General features: G+C 49.1%; 1 protein-coding gene across 1 annotated transcript in view; it reads left to right on the top strand.

Moving 5' to 3' along the window:
* Window positions 1-23,938, top strand: part of ZFHX3 (zinc finger homeobox 3) — a 193,994-nt gene that overhangs the window by 24,886 nt on the left and 145,170 nt on the right. Inside the window, exons 2-3 of the mRNA XM_021703235.2 lie at window positions 14,547-17,293; window positions 22,159-22,655. Of these exons, the coding sequence (XP_021558910.2) occupies window positions 14,593-17,293; window positions 22,159-22,655 (3,198 nt within the window). The 5' untranslated portion in view covers window positions 14,547-14,592. The remainder of the gene's footprint in view (window positions 1-14,546; window positions 17,294-22,158; window positions 22,656-23,938) is intronic.

A 23,938-nucleotide genomic window follows, 5' to 3' on the forward strand; every position in this document is an offset into this window, starting at 1 on the left:
GTTTTTGTTTTTGTTTTTGCTGAGTTTGAGAGGGTGTAATTATTACCCACAGTCGCTTAGTTCTTGGGGTGGTTTCCGAAGGGTTAAGGAAGTGCGAACTCTTGGATCCTTGCACTTGAAGAAGAAATTTTCCTTTGTTGTTTTGCCGAATTCCCAGGGCCACTCTTTGAAGTGGCCACTGGTAAATATGTCTCAATCTGTTTTTCTCGATTAAAAGTAACAGTGCACATAATGGATTTCCTGAATACCACGTGGGATGGAGAAGGGGCTGTGGAGAGTAGGACCTGTCATTCGGTCTCATATCCACCCAATTGTATTTTAAGCTTTGGAATTTGGAAGTGCTTCGAGCACACTCAGAGGGCAAACAGACTGTGCCTCTCTTCAGTCTATCTTGAAGTCCTCCAAGGCCCCAATGACCATTCCTGCTGCTTTTCCACTTGGCCATAAGGAAGGGATTGAAATTTGAAATCACTCCTGAGGCCACTAGGATTTAAGGACTGCCCAGCAGGAAATATGCACTTCTCACATCTTCAGCTGAGTAAGAGGAAGCCGTTGAGGGGGAGTTCTGTGGCAGAATCAGTGTCTACATGTGCCCTCCAAATACGAATTTGGGGGATCGCTTGGCAAACACAACCTGGAGGGGAATCTGAGGGCATCCAGCCAAGACACATCCTTCCCGAAGCATCCTTTGTGGTGGTTTCACCTTTGCGTGGTGACCCCCTGTTCATGCCCCCAGCAGGCGCTGGGCCTTCCAGCTTCCATTCCTGCTCTGGTTAGTGGTGCGTCTTGCTCCCAGCTGCTGAAAAGGCCGTTTATGCTAATGAGCCAGGGAAGATCTGAAGAACTTGCTGCGCTGGCCTTGGTGAGAGGCCCTCTGTGTGTGTGTGTGTGTGTGTGTGTGTGTGTGTGTGTGTGTCCCCATTCATGAGCCTTCGAAGGGCAAGCCTTGTTTGTTTTGTCATGGTGCCAATTCCAGAGCCTTGGGCCAGAGTGCACTGTCGCTGGTGAGCCCACCGTGTGGCTTTCTTCCTGCTAAGAGGGAAAGACGCTCCTTTCCAAGAGTCATTCCAGAGATGCCAGTTGAGGGAGACTTTGCTTCCTCAAGGCCACCGCTCACCTCACCGGTACCGGCCTTCCCGATCGTCCCGGGTACAACAGGTGGTGGGGTTACTGGAGAGCATGGATTTCCTCTCTCCAGGAAAGTCGGATGGGGTTTTTCCAGGTGCTGCCACAGACCAGAGAAAAGCAGCTGTGATATGTTGTTCATCTGTTCCCACGTAGATCAGATCTGTATAAAAGGAGGCTCAAGGCCTAAGGCTGCTTCTACCCGCATTCCTTCCTGAAACAGCAAGTGCTAACAAAGAATCTGCCCAAGTTCGGGTTCTCTCGGATGTGTGCAGCCTTGAACTACAACAGGTACTCCTGCTGTTCGCATTAAAGGTTCTACAGAGAACTCCCTAGTAACAATTCAAGAACCCTAGTAGACTCCTCGTCCTGTTAAATTAGTGAGCATGGCTCTGATAACAGTGCTCATGAGGCAGAAACCTCGTACGCAGTCACTGGTATATGGTCCATATATGGTCCATACCTGCCTCCCCCCCCCCCCCCCCCCGCCCACCGCCCCAAACAGAATTGTACTTATGGATTTGCTTGGCTTCCTGGATTTCTGTTTCCTTGACCAACTATTTAAGGTAGCCAGAATGAGGCTGCCTCCGTAGATCTCAGGCCTTCTGTAATTTTGGAAAAGGAAATTGACACTATAAACCACAGAATACTAAAGTACTCAAGTATTGTACTCGAGCCTCAGAATTAGGATGATTGGGTCTTTGGTGATTAATTCCCTGCAATGTTGAGATCAGCACACTTCCGCTGTTACTTATGGTGTTTTCTGGAAAAAGTGTGCTGCTCATCAAGTTTTTGTCCATACTGCGTGCTCAGCACTGCACTAAGAGATGAAGGCAAATACAAGCTGATTTTTGCCCTCAAGCAGCTTGCCGTCAAGTTGGAGAGTTGAAAGCGACCCACGTGACACAAGGAGCGACAGTTTAGTGACAGTGTGGTGATGATTACTGTGGTAGTACCGAGAGGAGACAGGTCTTCGTGGGCTCGAGTGATCAGAGGGGATTTTACTTCCTGTGTGGTGGAACTTGAGCTTCTTAAAGGATGTCCAAGGTTTGGGTAAATGTTGAGGCAGAGAAAGGACATCCAAAGGGCTTGGGGCTGCAGGGACAGCGGCAAGAATGCATAAAAATGTGGAGATGATGGGGAGAGACCCTTCTATTGGAGGGAAGCAAGAGAGATGATTGAGTAGTCGCATGGGGTAGATTCTAGACTATTTTAAAACCAGTGTGGAGGGTGTAAGTTTGAATATTTTGGCGTTTGGCTCTTGCAGGGGAAAGGCACTGCATGAATCTGACATTGTGAAGGCTAGACCGATCTTTCCTTTCTGTTTTCTGGAATCAAAGATGGTACCAGAGACCAGAGTGGTCAGTGAGGGGCACTTCCGTTCAGGGATGTTGAGCCATGCTGAGTGTTGAGTGATGGAAGGCTGGCCACTTAGAGACATCCTGTGGTCTGCTGAAAGTATGAGGCCCATACACAAGCGATAAGTCAGGAATAGATATTCTTGTTTTGGGAGTCAACACATAATTTCAGTAATTGAAACCACAGAAGTAGTTAAGGTAGCTGATGTACAGAGATAAGAGCAGAGAGCCAAGGGACGGGGCGGGGAGTATAATGGTTAAAGACTGGAGGAGAACAGAGAGGAAAGGTTTCTGTGGGTTAAAGTCATAGGGAGTCTTACCAAATAAGTGGGAAAGCACATCCATGGAGAGCTGTAGGAATGGGAAGAGGGGCAGACAACGAAGAGATCAGAGAGGTAGGAGGAGAGCCAAAGAAGCGTGTCAGGGAAATGAAGGGGAGGTCTCAAGGTGGGGTGCTTAGCCATTCCGAATGCAGGAGAGATTGAAGACGTTGAAAGAAGAGGAGCCCCTGGCTGCTCTGAGGAGGGCGTTGGTGACCTTGGAGAGGGGACGGAATCTTGGAGCCATAGGGCCTTCTAACACACCTGAGCAGATGTCCAGAGAGCCCGTGGTGCTGCCTTCTGGGAGGGGTCCTGGTGTCTGTGTGGATCATCACTAAGCTCCACAGTGGCTTCCACTGCACCTCAGAACTGGAGAAATGCTGTCGACCTCTCTGTAAACTCACAGAGGAGGAGAGACTCATCCAGCTCTAGAAGACGGGTGCTGGGCAGGTGAAGCAGAGGGCAGAGTCCAATTCTTTGAAGGAGCCGAGGACTGATTGTTGGAAGGAAGGACAGAGCGTTGTCTCAACTGGCAATGCGAGTGGGTCAGACTCTGATCCAGGAGCTCGAGGATAGTGGAATGTGGTAGAGAGTTGAGCAGGAGATATCACCAGTAAAATCCTACAAAGCCCTCTTACTCATCATCAAGGAAAGGACAGTACACCCCTGCGGTGGACCTAACAGGCAATTCACAGAAGAAATAAGAATTGCCAATAAGTATCTGCAGATGGGCCCTGTCTTATTAGCAGAAAATCTAAGTTAAAATGAGATATCATTCCTTGCCTGCCAAATTGACTTTTTTTTTTTTTGAACAAGATAATACCCACTATTGATGAAGGGGCAGGGAAATTGATGCTCACATGCCATTGAGCATGAGTTGGAAGGGCTTTCCTAGAGATTAGATTGGTATATGCCAGAGAACCTTACCTATTGTTATCTTTTAGGCCAGCAATTCTACTTTCAGAAGTATGTCCTAAGGAAAGAGAGATGTCATGTCCTGGGTAAGATCCTAGGTTTTAGGAAGGAAGGCTTACCTAGTTTCAAAGACCGACTTACCTAGTTTCAAAGACCGACTTAGCTAGTATGGGACTTACATAAGTTACTTAACCTAAGCCTCAGCTCCCTCATCTGTAAAATGGGTCGTTGCAAGGATCAAATGAAACGATATGTATTTTAAAAGTGCTTAGAACCATGCCTGTCCCTACTAAGTGGGTAGCATTGGAGCTGTTACTTATTTATGTTAGTTATTTTGTTAACATAGCTACAAAGATTTACAAGAGTGTATTGCAGCATTAACAGCAAAATATTAGGAATTGCCTAAAGGTCCAGTAATAGAATTTACTGGATTTATGCTATGTCCAAAGGATGCAGTATCTCTGTAGCCATTAATTCTGACTTCCAAAGAATATTTAATGTCATGGAAAACTTTCATGCTAGATGAAGTTAAAAGGGCGGCTCACTTAAGGAATGGTGCGGTCTGAGGTTGGTGAAGAAGATCTGCATCTCTAGACATGCAGAAGGAGGAAAAAACCCTAAAAACTATCTTGCCTGCCAGTGACACTCTGGCTGGTGGAATTACAGGTGATTTTTATTTCAGCTAGTGAGTCTTTCTGCACATACTTTTTTTTTTTTTTTTTTTTTTTGGGGGGTAATGAACTCATACTACTTTAATCAGGAGAAATTATTTAAAATAAATTTAACATCATGAGATGCCAGATTGAAACCGTAATGGGCCCAGATGGCACATTTTTACATCCTCTTCAAGCTTTTGCTCGGCAGCCGAGCAGCAAGAACTGAGAGATCAGAAATAGGATCTTTTGAGGGGGATTTTGAGGAAATTGGGAAGAGACAAAAAGTTCTGGGTGCTGGCAAAGAAAACACTGAAGTAGTTGGTTACAGTCAGTGTGGGAAGGTATCCCATTTAGCTGGGAAGGCGGCAGGGGATGGGGAAGGATGGGCTGGGTGAATTGTGCACCTGCGAGGTAGGAGGGGCGGTTGATGAGGTAGGGGAGTAGGGCAGCTGCTGTGTTTGGTGAAAGGAGGTGCTGCTTTACATCTGGGAAGGGGCTCAGTGCTTCCTGGTTTATTTATTTATTTATTTTAAAAGATTTTATTTATTTATTTGACAGAGACACAGCGAGAGAGGGAACACAAGCAGGGGGAGTGGGAGAGGGAGAAGCAGGCCTCCCGCTGAGCAGGGAGCCCAACGCAGGGCTCATGACCTGAGCCAAAGGCAGACGCTTAATGACTGAGCCACCCAGGCACCCCAGTGCTTCCTGGTTTAAATCGAGGTCAAGAGGGAACCATTCAGGCCAGCGATGGCCAAAGATGCTGCTTGTCTGTCTTCAGGACGTGGTGGAAAGCCATAGGCAGGTACTTACCTAAGTGCTGGGATGCAGTTACTTGAATAACTGGTTGAATTGCCCCAGATACTTTTTCAGAACAAGCCTAAGTAATAGTTGGGTAGTTTTGCCTTTTTTTAAAATTTTTTTTAACTGTATTCGTGGCTTTGGTCCTTGTCGAACCATGTGTGTATCCACATAGTTGGTAGGAAATTGGGTTCCTCAAATAGCAGCTCATTTTTTCCAACACACACAGACTGGGTTCCTTGCCTGGCTCTGCTCCGAATCTTGCAACACCCTTTTCCTCCCCTCCATGACTCGACTGCAACCAGAATATCGCAGTAGTTGTGGATTCCCTGCAGAATGGACTGAGCTAGCAGTTTTCACTTCCAGGCTGATTTATGTTCACGCTGGAAAGAGCACAGATGCACTCATTAGCAAGACACGAAGCCCAGGGCCTGGACGACTCTCTGGGCCTTCCAGGCCATGGGCCCCCTGCAACACGAGGGACCTGTTCAAGCATGTGTGTATTCCCTGACTTTGCCATAGTTACAGAATAATTCTTCAGGGGAATTGCTACCAAGCCGATGGAATCTCACCTTTTTATGCTTTCACACTTACTGACTTTGACTCAGTAGCAATATACAAATACAGTTATTGTAGAAAGCATAGAATGGGATTGGATATGGTTCTTCAGTGGATTCTAAGCTAAACAGATGAGGGTATTATTTCTTTGCCCCTTGAATGAGTTTCCTACTTATCTCAGAATCTGGGTTGCCTTTGAGTGTTTTGGGGGGCGGGGAGATGTGGGGATGGTTTATTCATTGCCATGTGTTTTCTCTCTAATATGTTTTAGTCTAGAGGTAGCAGTGCTCACCCTCTGTAGGTTGCTGGGGTTCTTTTCTTTTTACAGTTCCTGCTCTTGTCCTTATATTTAGAACCGCATTCACCAAGTTAGGGAAATCTGCCCTGATCCAGGATCGTGGATGTCTTGGGTAAATGTCTTTCGATGTGTGGTACTTGAAATTCTGCCCAAGCTAGAAAAGTCATTTTTTTTTCCAACTAGAGAGCTCTGTCTAGAACCACTCATCTAGGGGAAGAGAAGCCCACTTTCTGTGTCTTTCTGTCCACACCTCCCTGTCCAGCGTAGCAGCCTGTTTCTTTCCTGAAGCTGTGCCAACAATGATTTTTACAGGAAAATAAGGATATGGGGATCAGGGTGGGTTGGCTGTTCACATGTAATTTTGTGGTTCAATATGGAGAGTCTTGCACTGGACAATTACTTTTTTTCCTCCTTGTTTTGACATAATTTTAGATGTACAGGAGAGTTGTAATAATAGAACATAGATTTCTCGTATACCCTTCAGTCAGACCTCATGTTAACATTATCTCCTATTCTGTCTATATGTACATATGTGTGTCTGAACACACACACGCTCTTACTGATTTTTCCTTAGCCACTTGAAAACTGAAACATCATCTCTAAATATATCAGTGTGTTTTTCCTGGAAAAGGAAAAGGTGTATCACCACACCATAGTTATCAAAATTAGAAAATTAACAGTCACCTACGACAATTATCTGACCTACAGGCCTTATTCAGATTTTGCCAATTGCCCCAGTTGTGCCCTTTATGGGGAAAAAAATTCCAGATTATGTGTTAGGTTCGTTTGTCATGTCTCTTTAACTCCTTTAATCTGAAACAGCCATTCAGTCTTTCTGTTTCATGACACTGACATAACTGAAGCGCATGGGACATTTTGTAGACTGTCCTCAATTTGGATTTGTCTGATGTTCCCTCATGATTAGATTCAGGTTTTGCATTTTTGGCAGGAATGTCAGGGAAGGGATGTTGTGTTCTTCTCGGTGTATCCTTGGGAGGCACATGATGGGTGCCTCATTCCCGGTGATGTTAATTTTGATCATGTGGTGAAGGTGGTGTCTGCCAGGTTTCTCCACTGTAAAGTTATTGTTTTTCCTTCTGTAATTAATAAGTATCTTGTGGGGAGATACTTTGAGACTGTGTAAATATCCTGTCACTCTTCAAACTTTCATCCACCAGTTTTAGTATCCATTGATTCTTTCTTGAATGAGTTATTATTATGATGGTTCTCAAATGGTGATTTTCTAACCCCATAATTCCCTCTGCATTTATTAGTTGCATTTCCGTTCGAAGGAAGAACTTTCCCTAATACCACATTTTTTTTTAAATTTATGAAAAGTCTACAATTATGGATTCTTACTTTATACATTGGGTCGTAAACCTTTACTCTCATGTAATTTTCTTGCTTGCATTGTCCCAGTTTGAGCAAGTGGGGGACCCTGCAGCCAGCTCCTCTGTCCTTTTTAGCATACTCTCTTCATTCTTCGAGCACTTCCTTATGTTCTGGCTCACAAAGATGCTCCAGGCTCAAGTATTGGCTGTTTCTTCAAGGAGCCTTAGTTCCATTTGGTGGAGAAAGGATGTTTCTTCAACTAAGAGGAAAAGAAACAGACCATCTTCAGGGATCATCTTTTTTTCCCCCTCTTCAACTATTCTCATTTCTCCCAGTACCTTAATTTTCCCTACAGTTTTATTAAGCATATATGACATCTTGGAGGTGGAGAAGACAGATGAATGAGACGTGGAACAGCTTTGAGGCAGAGATAGACCAGCCAATGGATAATTAGAGCAGTGTGATAACGCAAGAATTGCAGTGTGTTTCCATATGCAAAGTGCTATTATGGGATCACAGAGAAGGAGGTTAAAGTTGACTGAGGAACCCACTTGATAATCCAGGCGTCTTCACCTTTCATGGGCCTGGGAGGCTGCCGATGGGACCCTTTGGCTACAGCGAAATCCCCTCCTCCATTCCTGAACCTGGGGAGTGCAGTATTTCACAGAGTCCACATTCCATCTGAGAGCTTTGAAAATCTTGAGAAAGACTTTCCTTTCTATGAAACCGAACTCGAATTCCTGTTCAGGTTCCCTCATGACTCGTAGTTAAACCTTGAAGCTCGGTAGAACACATGTAACTAATCCTCCTTGCTGTAGCAGGCGTAGCTGAGGGTCATCGCCTTGCCCTACAATGGGAGTTGTCTCTTCTGCTCTCCAGAACTGCTGCTGGGCACGCTCTGCTCTGTAAGACCAGGCTCTTACAGGATTCTCCTGAGTGGGTCACGACATTCTTCATGCAGAGAGCAAAAAGGATGGGGATGTGAACCCTGCTGAGTTTCCACAGCTGCGGTGTGGTCCTGTAGCCTGGAGGTCCTATTTCTCTCTTTGGCTGCCATGTCAACATTGTGCTTTGTAGTGAAGTGACACCCCCAAGTATTCTTTGCGTGAACTCTTGTTAATCCAAGTCTCTTCCAGTCTCTGTTGATTTTACTGATTGCCTGAGCTTTAAATATGGGGCTTCATACTCAGTCTTTCAGAACTTCGTCTTGTTTCTTTGGGCCTGTTGTTCCCACCAGCTGAGATCTTATTTTGAGTCTTGATGCCACCGTCTGGCACAGGAGTGAGTCCTCTTAGCTTCTGTACTTCACATACTGTTTGCGTGTGCTTGGTCTTGTCCCTTAAGCTGGTGATGTAAGTGAAGGGAACCCGGGACGAGACAGCAGGTTGAGGCATGCCACTAGATGCACTGACCTTTGAGAGGATACTTGAGGCAATTGCCTCTTCCAGCCATAAAATCAGCCAGACTTTATTATCTCAAAGACATTTTGCTATGGATGTGAAGAGATGATAAACTTTGGGATACCTTATTAAAATCAAGAAGTCCTCTCTAATGCATTTCTCAGATCACTGAATCTAAGTGAAGCTATTTTTCACTTGATTTTATGTGAATGTTCTTAGTGAACCTAACAGCTAATTGCTAATTTCTCAGGACCTCCTTTTTTTTTTTTTTTTAATTCAGCAGTTGTTGACTCTGTTCTAAAACTGTGGGAAACTTGCACTGTATAATATACAACATATCTTTTTAAATCTAGTTATCACTTTATCCAAAAGGATGTGCACACACAATTCTTTCCTCTTCTCTTGCTTTATATTATTTCTGAGTGTTTTTCGTCACTTAACTTTCTCTTTCTTTGTGGTCTCTCCCCGGCAAGAATATACACTGAGATCTGTTTATCATTGATTCCCTAGCATCTGACACATAGTAGGTGCAAAGTAAATATGGAAGGAAGGAAGGAATGAATACATTTTTTGGTTTATGGCCTCGGAATCCGCCTTTTCTTCTTAAAAAAAAAAAAAAATCAGGGTAATGGGCCTACCATTCAACTCCTTGGAACACCTCCCCCCACTCTTGTTACCCCTTCTCCTGTGTGAAGACCTCCAAGTAACTCTCCTTCCCTGACCACTCCCAGAGAGGGGTATGTGTGTGAACGGGCATGTGGTTCTTACATGGCAGTCCTGGATTCCCAGGATCTTAGAACAGTCCCCAGGTCCATAAAGATTGAATTTGAATGTCGGATATAAGGATGTTCTGAAGTTCTCTTTGAGAAACAGACATTAAAGAAAAATGTCAGGCGCCTGGGTGGCTCAGTTGGTTAAGCGTCTGCCTTCAGCTCAGGTCATGATCCCGGGGTCCTGGGATCGAGTCCCACGTCGGGCTGTCCGCTCAGTGGGGAGCCTGCTTCTCCCGCAGCCTCTGCCTGCCGCTCCCCCTGCTTGTGCTCTCTCTCTCTGTGTGTGTCAAATAAATATGTTCTTGAAAAAAGAAAAAAAAAAAAAGAATGTTGTAGAGTGGCTCAGAACACAGACTGCACAGTCAGCTTAGGGTTTTAGCTTTTAGACTGTATAACTTGCACAACCTCAGTTTTCCCGTCTTTAAAACGGGGATATAAGTGATACCCATCTCACACCGTGGCTAGGAAGGTGGTGTAGTCCCTGCAGGACTTAACGTGATGCCTAATTCAAGGAGGGATGACTTCCCTCAGGATGGTTCTCATTTTAAAAAGCTTCAGGAAAGAAAGGCACCAAGGAGGAAATGAAGTTGCCCATAACCTCATCCCCTAGCAATTGCTATTTTAAAAGTTCTGATACAAATCTCATGTATTTCCATATGCAGACCTATATATGCATTATTCAGTTAGCATCCCATGTGATCATTTTCCCACGCCTGTAAGTAGTTTCTTTAAACAGTGATGTTTTATAATGTCTTGTGGAACTCTATGCACTGTAATTTAGTCGGAGAGCCCCTTGTTTTGCCAGATTATTTCAATTTTTTTTCCTGTTAAAAATGTTGTGGTGAATAATGTTGTATCTCTGTGCGTATCTTGGGTGATTTCCTCTAATGGGGGAATTGCTGAGTCAAAGGGCATGTGCATTTTTTGAGGCTTTTGAGACCTCTTGCCTGATTGCCTTCAGGAATATGGTGCTCCCCTGACTTGCCCTCCAGCAGAGCAGGTTGCTTCTGGAGAATGGTGCGCCTGCTGGGTCACTTCTCTCTGGCGATGCCGCGTGGGTTACTCACGGAGGCAACAGTTTCTCGCAGTCTGGATTCTGTTTTTCTTTTCTTCCCCTTTGTTTCTTTTCTTGGTTTTCTGCCAAACAGCCTCTTATGAAAGGACCGCCTAATTAACCCTGTGCTAATTAACAATTTAAAATTACACAGTGTGACTGTTCATGTTTAATTCTCTAGGTGCTGGAGCAACAGCAGGAACCCCCTCCCCTCCTTAATAACTGTATCCTGCCCCCCCCCCCCCCCCCCCCCCCCCCCCCCCCCCCCCTTATAATCGTTCCCCCCCCCCCCCCCCCCCCCCCCACAGCTTCCCAGTAACTGTTGCGTTAGACCCAGCCCCGTCTCCTTAAAGGAATGTAACAAAACTGTCCTTTCACATTTTCTCAGTCGAAAGAGGGAGATGAACGACTTCATTGGTGGCGGGGCCCAGTGTAATACGGAGTTTTATCATTTTGAAAAATCTTTGGAAAATAAAGACTGCCGTTAGCAAAGATGCAGGGGGCTTTACAGGTAGGTTCCAAGGGAATTGTAACTTGGGAGGGGCAAGGGTGAGGGCTCTTGATGAAGATGTTGGAACTTTTCTGTACAAGATGACTTCTCAAGTGGCAGATTTAAACCCTAAGCAGAGAGCATGAATGGGAGAGAACTGGATTGTTCCTGTATCTTCCCTTTGACTGTCTTACTGGAAAGATGTGCTCTTCTGAAGTTTAACATAATTCTTAAAATGCTGCACATAAACGCCAAAACCGTGTTGAGTACAGTATTGTGGGGGGGGGGGGGGCGGCGTCATGAGTAGAATGTGTCTGTGTTTATAAGGGAATTTGGGGTCATAAGCAGCAGAAGAGAAGCAGGCCGCAGAAAGAGTTGTGGGTTTGTGATGTGTGAGCTGGCCCTGGCGTGAGCGAAGGACGAGGAAGGGGAAGCAGAGCCAGGGCTGGGGGTTGGGGGTTCTGAACAGAGCTGCTGGGGGGGCTGTGTGTGAGAGCGTGGGGACCCGCTGGGTTCCCAGGCTGCCCTCTATAACTGAAGACCATTGATTTTACGGGAAACCATGTTTACAGACAGAGTGCTGATCGACCTGCCGAGTTGACTTCTGCCTCCTTAAGTAAGAACTACCTTTTTCTTATTGACTGGCTGATAAACAGAGCGAGAGGGACAGCCGGCTGGGTGGGAGAGTTCTGGATAGCCTGAGGTCCTTGAGCTGAAGGATTGGGCAGGTTTAAGAGATTGCTTCATCTCTGTCCTCAGGTCCCTTCTGGTTCACCCCATCCCTACACCTCTCTGGGACCCGTGGGGGAATCCAAGACTGCCTCCGCCTGGTTCCCGGCAGTCCAGGCACAGAGCATGGAACAGATGCTAATCTGGTGGAGGCGTCTCAAGCTTTAGTGCCAGTCCCCAGGGTATCATGTGAAAATGCAGATTCTGATCTGGAGCGGGGCCCAAGAGGTCTGTGTTACACAGGCTCGCTGGTGAAGAACGATGCTACTTGTCCCTGAGCCACACTTTGTTGAGCATGGTTATGAAAGTTTCTGCTTGTCGTGGCCAGCGTGCATTGAAAGGAAGCCCAGAGCATGGATCATGAAGTGGGATCCTTCTTGGCCACCGGTGTCTTAACGGGCTGTCCTCACTCCTTGTGAATGAGTGGTATCCCATGTGGCCTCTCTCGTGGGGCAAGTGTCACCACCATGGAGTCATCTGGCTTTTGGAGGTGGCCACAGTGTCGTCCTTTCTCGACACCTTTTGCTTGGCTATAGAAAACAAAGTTAGATGAGTTTCTAAAAGTCCCAGTCATTTAGCTGAATGGTTTGTGGAGGAGGAGGAGGTAGGAGAGAGCAGAGCAAGAAAAGCCCACCAATTAATTGGTAAACGCTTGCAGGTTTCTCTGGCCTAGCCTAGGCTGGAGAGGAGATTGGCTTTGCTGTCGATACTCAAGTCCCTAGTGAAGCATCAAAGCTGTTCTCCTTTATCAATCGTGGCCTCCCCTTCCAGCATGTTCCTGTAACTTACCAAGCATTTATGACATTGATTTTACAATCGGGCCGTTAACCCTCCCGCCCCTTCAGGCCTGCCAACCTTTTTGGCCCGAGCTGTCAATCAGATGTCGTCCAGCCAATCAGGCGCATCCTTAAGAAGAGCCACCCTGGATTCTCACCTGAAGTCCCACTGCATTTGCTGTTTGGTTTGGTTTAGTGTAGTCATCTTCATTTAAAATCACTGTGTCTTTTCTAAGGCACACGGAACTTTGTTGTAACGGAGTTAGAGGTTATAAGCTTGAGAGGTGGTTGTGTGTGTGTGTGTGTGTTTTGAACAAAACAGAGGATGCATTCTTCCAAAAAGTTATTTCTCCGGAGACTTCTGGTAAACCTGCCTTCCCTGTCTTTTCCCGAGGGGGAGCTGTTGGCTCACTGTGCAGTCAAGAATCAAGAAATGAAAAAAGGAGTGGGAAGATGGGGGTAGGGTGGGGGAAAAGAGAGACCAAACCCAGCCAAAACCTTCATCCGATGTGTGTGAATGAGATGCTGGGTGGAGAAGCAAACAAGTGTTCTCCAGGAAGGAGGCGTGTATGTGGGTGCGGGGGAGGGCAGCCTGGGCTTTGCAGGCGAACAGTCAGGGCCGTGCAAGAGTCTGAGTTGCCTTAGGATCCATGCCGGGATGGAAGGAATGCCCCTGTGATGATGTGACCACAGGAACAAGAGAGGTGGCGGGTGGCCTGAAGCCTCCCTCCCCAGGGAGGTGAAGTCTCAGGGGGCAGATTCAGCTCAGTGGCGCTTTGGAGTACGGAACGGAAAAGCCCCAGGGCTGAAGGACAGCTGCTCCAGCAGCTACTAATAACTACGAGGCAGGTGTGGAACGGGGGCTGGCCGAGCCCAGCTGCCGTCTCGGCTTGCCGCTAAGATCCCTGACAGCAGAAACCACCACACCAGTGGTGACTGGGCTCCGTCCAGACAGGGCAGGATCGACGCTGCTGGAGGGGGAGCCGACCGGTTGAGAGTCTTCCCAGCTACCTCGGGCTGAGATTGTGTGCCGTCACAGTCGTAGTCTGAAGCCAGCTCACTCGCAAGCAAGGGTGTTCTGTGGGTTGGGGGGAGGAGGTGGGATTTTGGAGATCTGCCTTCTGGTTCATAGTGTCAGGGCGGCCCTGGGCCTGTTCTTACAGTTAGCTCCTCAGTTTTACTGCTTGTCAAATGGGATGGTGCTTCCCGGAGCCGGAGAGGATGAATGTAGCCACAGGCCCTGCTGAGGGCTGGCAGAGCCTGTGTGTGCCCTGCGGACTTGCTCCCTGAGCCGTGCAGCCCTCAGTCACTTTCCTTTGAGCTCCTCAAACTAGACATTCGGCCAGTAAGAGCAATGGCAGCAGCTTCACCTCCAGATCAGCGAGCGTGTCCCCACACGGGCTTATCATCCTTTTTCTGGGGTTACAAAATCTTCCTCCTCTCGTCCATCCGTCCCTGGTGTTCCCTTGGCCCACGGACAGTGCAGTCAGCCAGCACGGACTTGGTGTTGGCCATCTGTATGCAGTAGGGCCGCCACTCTGTGTCCTCGGCACGGCCCGGCGAGGTGACGCGATCTTCCTCTTCTGCTGTGGCTCGTAGCCCGGCCGTGACTCGAACGCTGTGCTTGCAAAGAACGGAAATTCGAACTGGCCTCCAGGGGGTAGAGCAGCCGACAGTCTGAAGACCAAGAGGGAGTCTCCTGTGTGCCCCCTTCCCCGTGCTCCCCACTCCTGCCACAGACCCTGGCCTTAAAGACCCCGGTGCCAGCCGCCTTCTGTGCGTTCGTTGGACGGCGTGGGGAGATCGCTGGGGTCCCCGCTGCCCTTGCGGTCTCTGTTGTGGGTGTGGACAGAAGCCTGTTAGAGTGCTCTGTGCGGGACCTAGCCTCGGCCCTCCTAACCTCTTTCCTTTCTCTCTCTCTTCCCCCTCTCTCCCTCCTCTCCCCCCTTGCCTCCGCTCTTCAGGTCCGATCCGTACTGGGTGCAATGAAAGCTCCACGCAGGCCTTACCATGGAAGGCTGTGACTCGCCTGTCGTCTCGGGGAAGGACAATGGGTGCGGTATCCCTCAGCACCAGCAATGGACTGAACTCAACAGCACCCACCTCCCCGACAAACCCAGTAGCATGGAGCAGTCCACAAGCGAGAACCATGGGCCCCTGGACAGCCTGAGGGCCCCCTTCAATGAACGCCTCGCGGAGGGCGCCGCCCCGGCCCGCCCCGCCGCCGAGCCCGCCGGCAAGGAGGTCAGCTGCGACGAGTGCTCGGCCTCCTTCGCCAGCTTACAGACCTACATGGAGCACCACTGCCCCAGCGCGCGCCCCCCGCTCCCCCCGAGGGAGGCGAGCGGGAGCGACACCAGTGAGGAGGGGGACGAGGAGAGTGATGTGGAGAACCTGGCTGGGGAGATCGTCTACCAGCCCGATGGCTCGGCCTACATTGTCGAGAGCCTGAGCCAGCTGACCCAAGGCGGGGGCAGCTGTGGAAGCGGGCCTCTCCCTTCGCTCTTCCTGAACTCTCTCCCCGGGGCGGGGGGCAAGCAGGGGGACCCTTCCTGTGCTGCACCAGTCTACCCACAGATCATCAACACTTTCCACATAGCCTCATCCTTCGGGAAATGGTTTGAGGGCCCAACCCAGGCTTTCCCGAATACCTCAGCCCTGACGGGGCTCAGCCCCGTCCTGCACAGCTTCCGCGTTTTTGACGTGCGACACAAAAGCAACAAGGATTACCTGAACAGCGACGGCTCTGCCAAAAGCTCCTGCGTATCCAAAGATGTTCCCAACAATGTGGACCTGTCCAAATTCGATGGCTTCGTGCTCTACGGCAAGAGGAAGCCCATCCTGATGTGTTTCTTGTGCAAACTCTCCTTCGGGTACGTCCGTTCGTTTGTGACCCACGCGGTGCACGACCATCGAATGACCCTGAGTGAAGATGAGCGGAAAATTCTTAGCAATAAGAATATCTCCGCTATCATCCAAGGGATTGGCAAAGACAAGGAACCCCTTGTAAGTTTTTTGGAACCAAAAAACAAAAACTTTCAACACCCTTTAGTTTCCACAGCTAACCTCATAGGCCCCGGACACAGTTTTTATGGTAAATTTAGTGGCATTCGAATGGAAGGGGAGGAGGCTCTCCCAGCCGGCTCTGCCGCGGGCCCTGAGCAGCCCCAGGCTGGCATCTTGACCCCCAGCACCCTCTTGAACCTTGGCGGGCTCACCAGCTCGGTCCTGAAGACCCCCATTACCTCAGTCCCCCTGGGGCCTCTGGCCTCCAGTCCTACCAAATCCTCAGAGGGCAAGGACTCTGGGGTAGCCGCAGGAGAGAAGCAAGACGTGGGCGATCCAGATTGCTTCTCCGAGAAAGCAGAGCCAGCCGAGGAGGAGGCGGAGGAGGAGGAGGAGGAAGAAGAGGCGGAGGAGGAGGAGGAGGAAGAGGAGGAAGAGGAGGAGGAGGAGGACGAGGGTTGCAAAGGACTCTTTCCAAGCGAGTTGGACGACGATCTGGAGGACAGGCCCCACGAGGAGTCTGGGGCCGCGGCAGGCAGCAGCAAAAAGGACCTTGCTCTCTCAAACCAAAGCATTTCTAACTCCCCCTTAATGCCTAATGTGCTCCAGACCCTGTCGAGGGGCGCAGCTTCTACTAGTTCTAATTCTGCTTCTTCCTTTGTTGTCTTTGATGGTGCGGACAGGAGGAGTCGTTTAAGCTTTAACAGTGAGGGTGTCAGGGCCAGTGTGGCAGAGGGCGGCAGGAGGCTGGACTTCGCTGACGAAAGTGCCAATAAAGACAATGCCACAGTACCGGAACCAAATGAAAGCACAGAGGGCGACGATGGGGTCTTTGTCCCCCATCACCAGCACGCTGGCTCCCTCTGCGAGCTGGGGGTTGGGGAATGCCCCTCGGGGAGCGGCGTGGAGTGCCCCAAATGCGACACGGTCCTGGGCTCCTCCCGCTCGCTGGGCGGCCACATGACCATGATGCATTCTCGTAACTCATGTAAGACACTTAAGTGCCCCAAGTGCAACTGGCATTATAAATACCAGCAGACCCTGGAGGCACACATGAAGGAGAAGCACCCGGAGCCGGGGGGCTCCTGTGTCTACTGCAAAAGCGGGCAGCCCCACCCGCGGTTGGCGCGAGGTGAGAGCTACACGTGTGGTTACAAGCCTTTCCGCTGTGAGGTGTGTAACTACTCCACAACTACCAAAGGCAACCTCAGTATTCATATGCAGTCCGACAAGCATCTCAACAACATGCAGAACCTGCAGAACGGAGGGGGGGAGCAGGTGTTTAGCCACTCGGCCGGGGCGGCGGCCGCGGCGGCGGCAGCGGCGGCGGCGGCGGCCAACATCGGCAGCTCCTGCGGGGCCCCCTCACCCACCAAACCAAAAACCAAACCCACCTGGCGGTGCGAGGTGTGCGATTACGAGACCAACGTGGCCAGGAACCTGCGCATCCACATGACCAGCGAGAAGCACATGCATAACATGATGCTCCTGCAGCAGAACATGACCCAGATCCAGCACAGCCGACACCTGGGCCTCGGCAGCCTGCCCTCGCCTGCCGAGGCTGAGCTTTACCAGTACTACCTGGCCCAGAACATGAGCCTGCCCAACCTGAAGATGGACAGCACCGCCTCGGACGCCCAGTTCATGATGAGCGGATTCCAGCTGGATCCCACCGGGCCCATGGCCGCCGTGACGCCCGCTCTAGGTGAGGCTGACTGCGTGTCTGTTTGTTCTGATGGGTTGAGTTTAACGGGGGAGTAGTGAGAGTAGACTGAGGTCCTGTTGATTCAGTTGATTCTGTCAAGTCCCGTGGATTCGGCTCTGCTTGTTATTTTCTCAAGACTGGTTTTGTGTGAACTTGAGTGTCTGACGGTCAGATATTTTTCTCAAGCACCCCTTCTTGTGTGCATGTGGAGGATCGTATGCATTCAGCAGACCCACGATTATATTCCGGCTCCACAGGCTGGGATGAAAATTTCAGTGTTGCCTCTGGTGTTTGGCATCTGGTCCACTTTCCTTTCTCTTCCCATCCTCTTTCTTCGTCCCTTTCTCAGTTTGAAAAATCGCCACAACTATCTGAAACTTTTGGGTTCCGCTGAATATTTGCTGTAACTTACAGGAAACTTGCAGCTCAGGTTTTAAATAGGGACAGTCATCTCCATAAGAGCAACTGGAAACCGTAGCGTACCTTATCCAAATAACCAAAGGCTGGTTCTGCGCTGAGCGGGGAGCCATCCAGATAGGTTTCTCAAAGTTCTTTGTCCAGTGTATTCGTGAGGATCTTGATGAAAGAGACCCGTTCCTTTTCTTTTCTGTTTTGCGTGAGTTGTCAGTGATAAGTATAGTTGGGAATAAAAATTGCCCTGGGGCACCGTAAGGAGTGGTGTGCTAGATGAAGAACGAATAAATTCTAAAATTGTACATTAGAGAAAGCAAAGTTTTAATATCCGTTAGATGCTGGTTAAGAGAGCCTTTGTTACCATGAAAAAACCACCCATGTTAGAGAAGGTGAGTTGGCTGTGTCCGGGCAGCAGGTCTAACCAACTGGCTTCATAGACCTAGAATGGGATCAAGAGGATAGGATTTGGATGCCAAAAACCATGAGTCTTTGCATGAAAAGAATCAGGATCACTTTTGGGGGAGAGCCTCTATGGCAAGAAAAGGTACGAATCAGTTTCACGAGGACCAGTGTGATGGTTGGGTCGTTCCTGCCCCCACCACCCTGTGCCTCCGACAGGCACTGCCTGGTCTCTGTCCCCCCGACCCTGCCAATCTCGTGGGACCGGTGGCAGTGGCCTGAATTAAACAGTAGTCCCTTCCTGACATGAGAATAAGTTGTTCTCGGCAACAAAGCGTGAGCAAATACCTTTATTCTGGCATGCTTTAGGTTAATGCCAGGGGCCAAGCCTCACCAGTTGGCATGTCTTTGTGTGGTGTTCTAGTGCTAATTGCTGCTGATGAGTTATATTTCATAGCGTTTAATTTGTTTTTCCTGCTATGCATTTAAATTTGAATCCTTGCTACTTTAATCTTGTTTTCTATTTTGTAATATTGACCTGTGGATCCTTTATTACCAAACGATTTGAAGATGTTTTACCAACTGGTTAATAATGGATGCACAGGGATCAATCATCTTATTTGTCCCCAGAGTGAACCATAGGGGATACACACCAAGGGATGGCATCATACTGTAAGACTTTTTTTTTTTTTTGTTAAGCCTATGGGAATTGGGGTTTTCTCATCTGGAGATTTAAAATCTTGGAGGCAGATCTTGGAGTAAATCAAATATAATGTAAATGGAATGAAGACACAGAAAACGGATGGGTTCATACTGGGTCAAAGTGAGATCTTTTTAATTACCTTGAAAACCAGTAATTCTGACTAAGGCTTGAATTAAGCGGTAGAAAAATACCGTGCTTTTTATACAAGTGTCCGTGAGTCTGCGGGGCATCATGCATAACGGGCATATGGCAGGTGCAAAAGAGATAGAAGAATGGATCCCTGTGTTCTGGACGTACATAGCAGATCTGTACTTTATTTTTTAAAGAGAACAGAGCTTTTCCTTCCAAGGACCTTCTCCAGGTCAGCCAAGCAAAGGCCCTTGAATTTTCAGGGTTACTGCTTATCAGCCAGGTTGAGCCTCTGGAAACCTCCAGCGCCCACCGTAGGCCACAGAGCTGCTGAGATGGAGAGTCACAAGTACTTTATCCTGGAAGTCTGAGTGGGTGTGGGTACGGGAGCATATGCCCAAAGGGCTTAGAGTGTAAGTCGTGTGATGTTACGTATGCAAATGTGAAAGGGCGGTAACATTCAGTTCGGTAACATTCAGTTCGGTCTGCAACCCTACCGATCTTTCATGAGGCCATTTGTGAAAAGGCTCTAGGTGTTAATTAGGTATTACTGGGCTCTGCAGGGGGAGAAACATTTTTGTGAAATACACTTCGGCCTACAAAGTTACTGTTGTCACACTTCCTTTGACAGAACCTTCTCTTTTGTGATACCAAGCAGGTGCTGATTCTGGGGATGCTTTCTTTCTGGAGGGCTCCAAGGAGAGGGTCAACACCCTTGGGTCTGGTCTGGTTGGATGTGCTGCCATTTGTAGATAAGATACTAGGCTGGAGGCCTTCGGAAATATCCTTCCAGACATCCCTTTAGACGACAAAGTTGAGCACAGCATCGCCAGTCAGGTCGCTTGCGAGGCACCTGCATGTTTCCCAGGGAGCCGACTGGCCATAGATTTGGGGGACGGTCCTCTGCTTCTGCCTTGGAGTCTAGAAGGTGTCTTTTAACCCACGTGCCTCTCTGACGACGTGCTGATACGCAGACTTTTGTGCCAGGGTGTGAATTCTAGTGTTAGACGTGGGGGCCCCCTCGCCGACGAGATGATCTCTCCAGTGTAGCTCAAGACTAAGCCGTGCTGAGTTCTCACTTACAGGGGCTCTCTTCCTAACTTCCTCTGCATGGGGTGAGGTTCCTTCACTTCTTGGGGGGCTGAATTAGTTCCTTCTGGCTCTACAGATTTATAGGATTCGAAGCCTTGGGTTTGTTCCTCCAAGGTACCATTCTTGGAGGGTGTTTTGGCTTGCCTGTTACCTTCATTTCACTGCTTCTCTGTGTCGGTCTTCGATTTGCATTTCAAGAGCTTGGAATGGGAATAGGGACTTGACTTCCTCTGTGCGTCCGGAGGATTTCTCATTTTTACTCAGGCATCCAACAAGTGACAGCTGAATTTCTCTTTAGAGCAATATTGATGTGCTGAGGTTAAATTTAAAAAGTGGGGGAGATTTGATGCTTCAGGTGGTTGGCATCAGAAACAAATATATGTTTGCTCCTTGTCTTACCCTCTGGGCAGTCTCCGCTTTGACTGAACGCCGTGTGTGTTTCATGGCTGCTACCTGGCCTTCGTCCCCATTAAGGGATGGAGCTTTTAGGCTTTTTTTTTTTTTCCTTCTCTTTTTTTTTTTTTTTTTTTTTTTCCCCTTGTTCTAAAAAGAGTATCTTAGTTATGGCTCCTCTCATCAGGGGGGATGGCAAAGGAGAAGACAAGCAGAAAGCTTCCTGAGCCTTCTGGAATGCACGTGCAGAAGATCTCTGTGGCTTGCTAGCTTGTCCACAGGCTTCGAACACGGCCAGACTGCTCAGTAGAACCTGTAACGGATCGTCTCTTAGAGGTGCCTCATGTAGCATAAATAAGAAAATCATTTAAAAAAAAATCTTTTATTTGATTAGCCACTAACTTGGATTGTAATCAGTCATTAAAAAAAAAATAACCTCAGCCCAACCATATGTAAAAGGTCAAATCTGAGTATCAGTTGGGGAGGGGCAGGAAGGACATAGTAGCTCACGTGCGCATGTGTTTGGGGGCGAGGCGGAAAACAGAAGCCAGTGTTCAGCGTTCGGCTCGGGAATGGAGGGAAGACCGCTCTTTCCAAGCCCTTTTCACGATAGAAATGAGTTTGCAGCAGTAATTTCCCACTGGTGATTGAGAGCCTATCCCTGCTTTATGCAGGGCAGTGATGAGCTGAGAAGTAACGGGGTGGAGAGGGAGGAGCAGGTCTTCCTCAGACTCTTTTTGGGAACTTCGCGAGCTGACCTTTGCATGTCATTACCCAGCTTGACCCACTTCCTGAACCTGTACCATTTTGGTTCCCTTTTAACCTTGTCCCGCACAACATCTGTGCAGGGGGCCGGGCACTCTCTAGAGGTTCAGTGAGGAGAAGTCTGGACGCCTGCCCTAAAGAGGGATGGGGACACAGGGCTCTCTGCACGTGGCTGACAACAACGGAGAATGTGACATGTCCCGTAGCAGACCTACATTTCGTGCACGATGGGGGCTCAGAAAAAGGGAGTGACCGTATTCTTGGGGACATGTGGGAGGAGCTGGCCCCGTTGACAGGCAGGCAGAATATTGACCCGTGGGGTGTGCTGAGGAATTAGGGAGACTGTCCACTCTCCACCGCAGTAGCCCCTAGCCACATGTGGCGATCTAAATGTAAATGGATTAAAAATAAATAAAACTGAAAATCCAGTTTCTTGGTTGCAACTTAGCCGTGGCTGGTGACTAGCCCATCATCGGACAGTGCAGGAAGTTCTGTTGGGGCTGTACTGCTGTAGATAAATTCTGGGCCCGGTTCTGATTTACCACGAAGGCTTCATATCTTAGAATGCAGTTGTAACTATCGTCCAGCTTTTAGGGGTCTGGAGTTTCAGATTCTGTTATGTCCAGTAAATGATGTTTATTCCTATCTTTTCTTGGATCTGAGTGAGAGACTGAATCGAAATATTCAAGAGATTATGGTTCTGGGTGTTCTTTCCCAAAAGAAGAAAAAAAAGAAACAAAACCATAAAGCCTTCTGCAAATTTCAAGTGTCCGTGGGAAAGATCTGAACACATAAAGTTGATTTTTTAGGGGGGGTAGGGTAGGGGCTGGTGTTCCCAGTTAGTAGCACCTTGCAACACTTTAAATGTGCTCTTTTTTCTCCTCGCACCTGGGTTGGGGGTGGGGGAGGCTGGCTGGTGCTGTGAGCCTGGCCTCTGATGCTCTTCCCCTCTGCTTCTTCCCCCCCGCAGTGGGCGGTGAGATCCCCCTAGACATGCGCCTCGGGGGCGGGCAGCTGGTGTCGGAGGAGCTGATGAACCTGGGCGAGAGCTTCATCCAGACCAACGACCCGTCGCTGAAGCTCTTCCAGTGCGCCGTCTGCAACAAGTTCACCACGGATAACCTGGACATGCTGGGGCTGCACATGAACGTGGAGCGCAGCCTCCCGGAGGACGAGTGGAAGGCCGTGCTGGGGGACTCATACCAGTGTAAGCTCTGCCGCTACAACACCCAGCTCAAGGCCAACTTTCAGCTGCACTGCAAGACAGACAAGCACGTGCAGAAGCACCAGCTGGTGGCCCACATCAAGGAGGGCGGCAAAGCCAACGAGTGGCGGCTCAAGTGCGTGGCCATCGGCAACCCCGTCCACCTCAAGTGCAACGCGTGCGACTACTACACCAACAGCTTGGAGAAGCTGCGGCTGCACACGGTCAACTCCAGGCACGAGGCCAGCCTGAAGCTGTACAAGGTAGGGCCCGGGCCGCCTCTGGAAGGCGTGCGTGGGATCGCTGGGGGCTGGGGATGGCTGGGGACGGGTGACAGTCTGTGTCACGGCGGGGTCGGCGACCGGTTGGTGTTGGAAGGGGCGTTGGCACGCACGTCCTCGTGAAGCTGCAACGTGCTGGCGGCTTCTGGTAGCCGGAGGTTCTCTTTGAGAGCTGCCCCATTTTGGCAGGTTTTATGGACAGAGACAGCAGCCCGATACTTAGCCCTAGACTCTGGTCACCTGGCTTTTCTCCCTTACGGTCGTGGCTTTTGTGTACCTTTGTGTTCCTGCGTTGCCCCTTTCCCCCGCGTGCTTCACACCCTCCTTTTCCATCTCGTCCCCCCTCCTCTTCCTTTCATCTCGTCTCTCCTGGATGCCCCTGGAGTATGTAGTTCATTTGTTTGTGGATTCATTCATTCATTCATTCATTCAGCAGATTTATATTGAGCACCTACTATATGCCAGGTCTTGTTCTGGGCACATGGCTACCTCCATGCACAAAGTAGACCAAAAAAAAAAAAATGCCTGCCCTCATAGTGCTTCTGTTCTCTTGCAGGGAGATGGGTGATAAACACAATGAATAAATTACATAGTTGACTACAGGGTCCACATGCTATGGGGAGAACTTAGGGTCCGTTAAGGGGGGGGCTCCTTTGTTCTTTCTCCCTTCACTTCCTTGTTCTGTGCCTCCTTTCTATTCCTTATATTTACATTTCCCCTCTCTTCCCCTGGGCTTCTCCCATCCTCCTCCTCTCCCTCTGTCTTCTCTTCCTTCCTTCCTTCCTTCCTCCCCGCCCCTACCCTTCCCGCCCCCCTCCAGTGTCTCTCTCCGGTGAGGAGGAGGTGCTCACATACTGTAAATAGTCCTTTCACTTGCGAGGCAGAATTGCTCCAGACGTTTCTATTGATTTTCACTGGACTTAAAGCCTCACCTTTTTCTCTAATCATCCCATAATGGCTTTAGTATGAACAATCAGGTACAAATCGCCATAAATCTGCCCAGCCTCCTCCCACATGCCGTCCACACCCTCACTCTTCCCTTTGCATTTTCTCCCTTTTATCATCAGCCTCTCCCTCCCCTCCCCCCCCCGCCCACCCCCCTTCCCTTTCACACCAGTTCCCACACTTTTGGGCGAGGGAGCCTTTCTGTTGACCCTGAGCTAGTTTAATCCCCTTTCTACTCATGGTGATTTTAAAGGGAGACTCCCAAGTAAGGAGGACTTCAGGTCCTTTCCCCATATCCGTCTCTGCCGAGATTGATAACT

The sequence above is a fragment of the Neomonachus schauinslandi genome, chromosome 16, assembly GCF_002201575.2.
Source record: "Neomonachus schauinslandi chromosome 16, ASM220157v2, whole genome shotgun sequence".
In the NCBI taxonomy this organism is placed as follows: domain Eukaryota; kingdom Metazoa; phylum Chordata; class Mammalia; order Carnivora; family Phocidae; genus Neomonachus; species Neomonachus schauinslandi.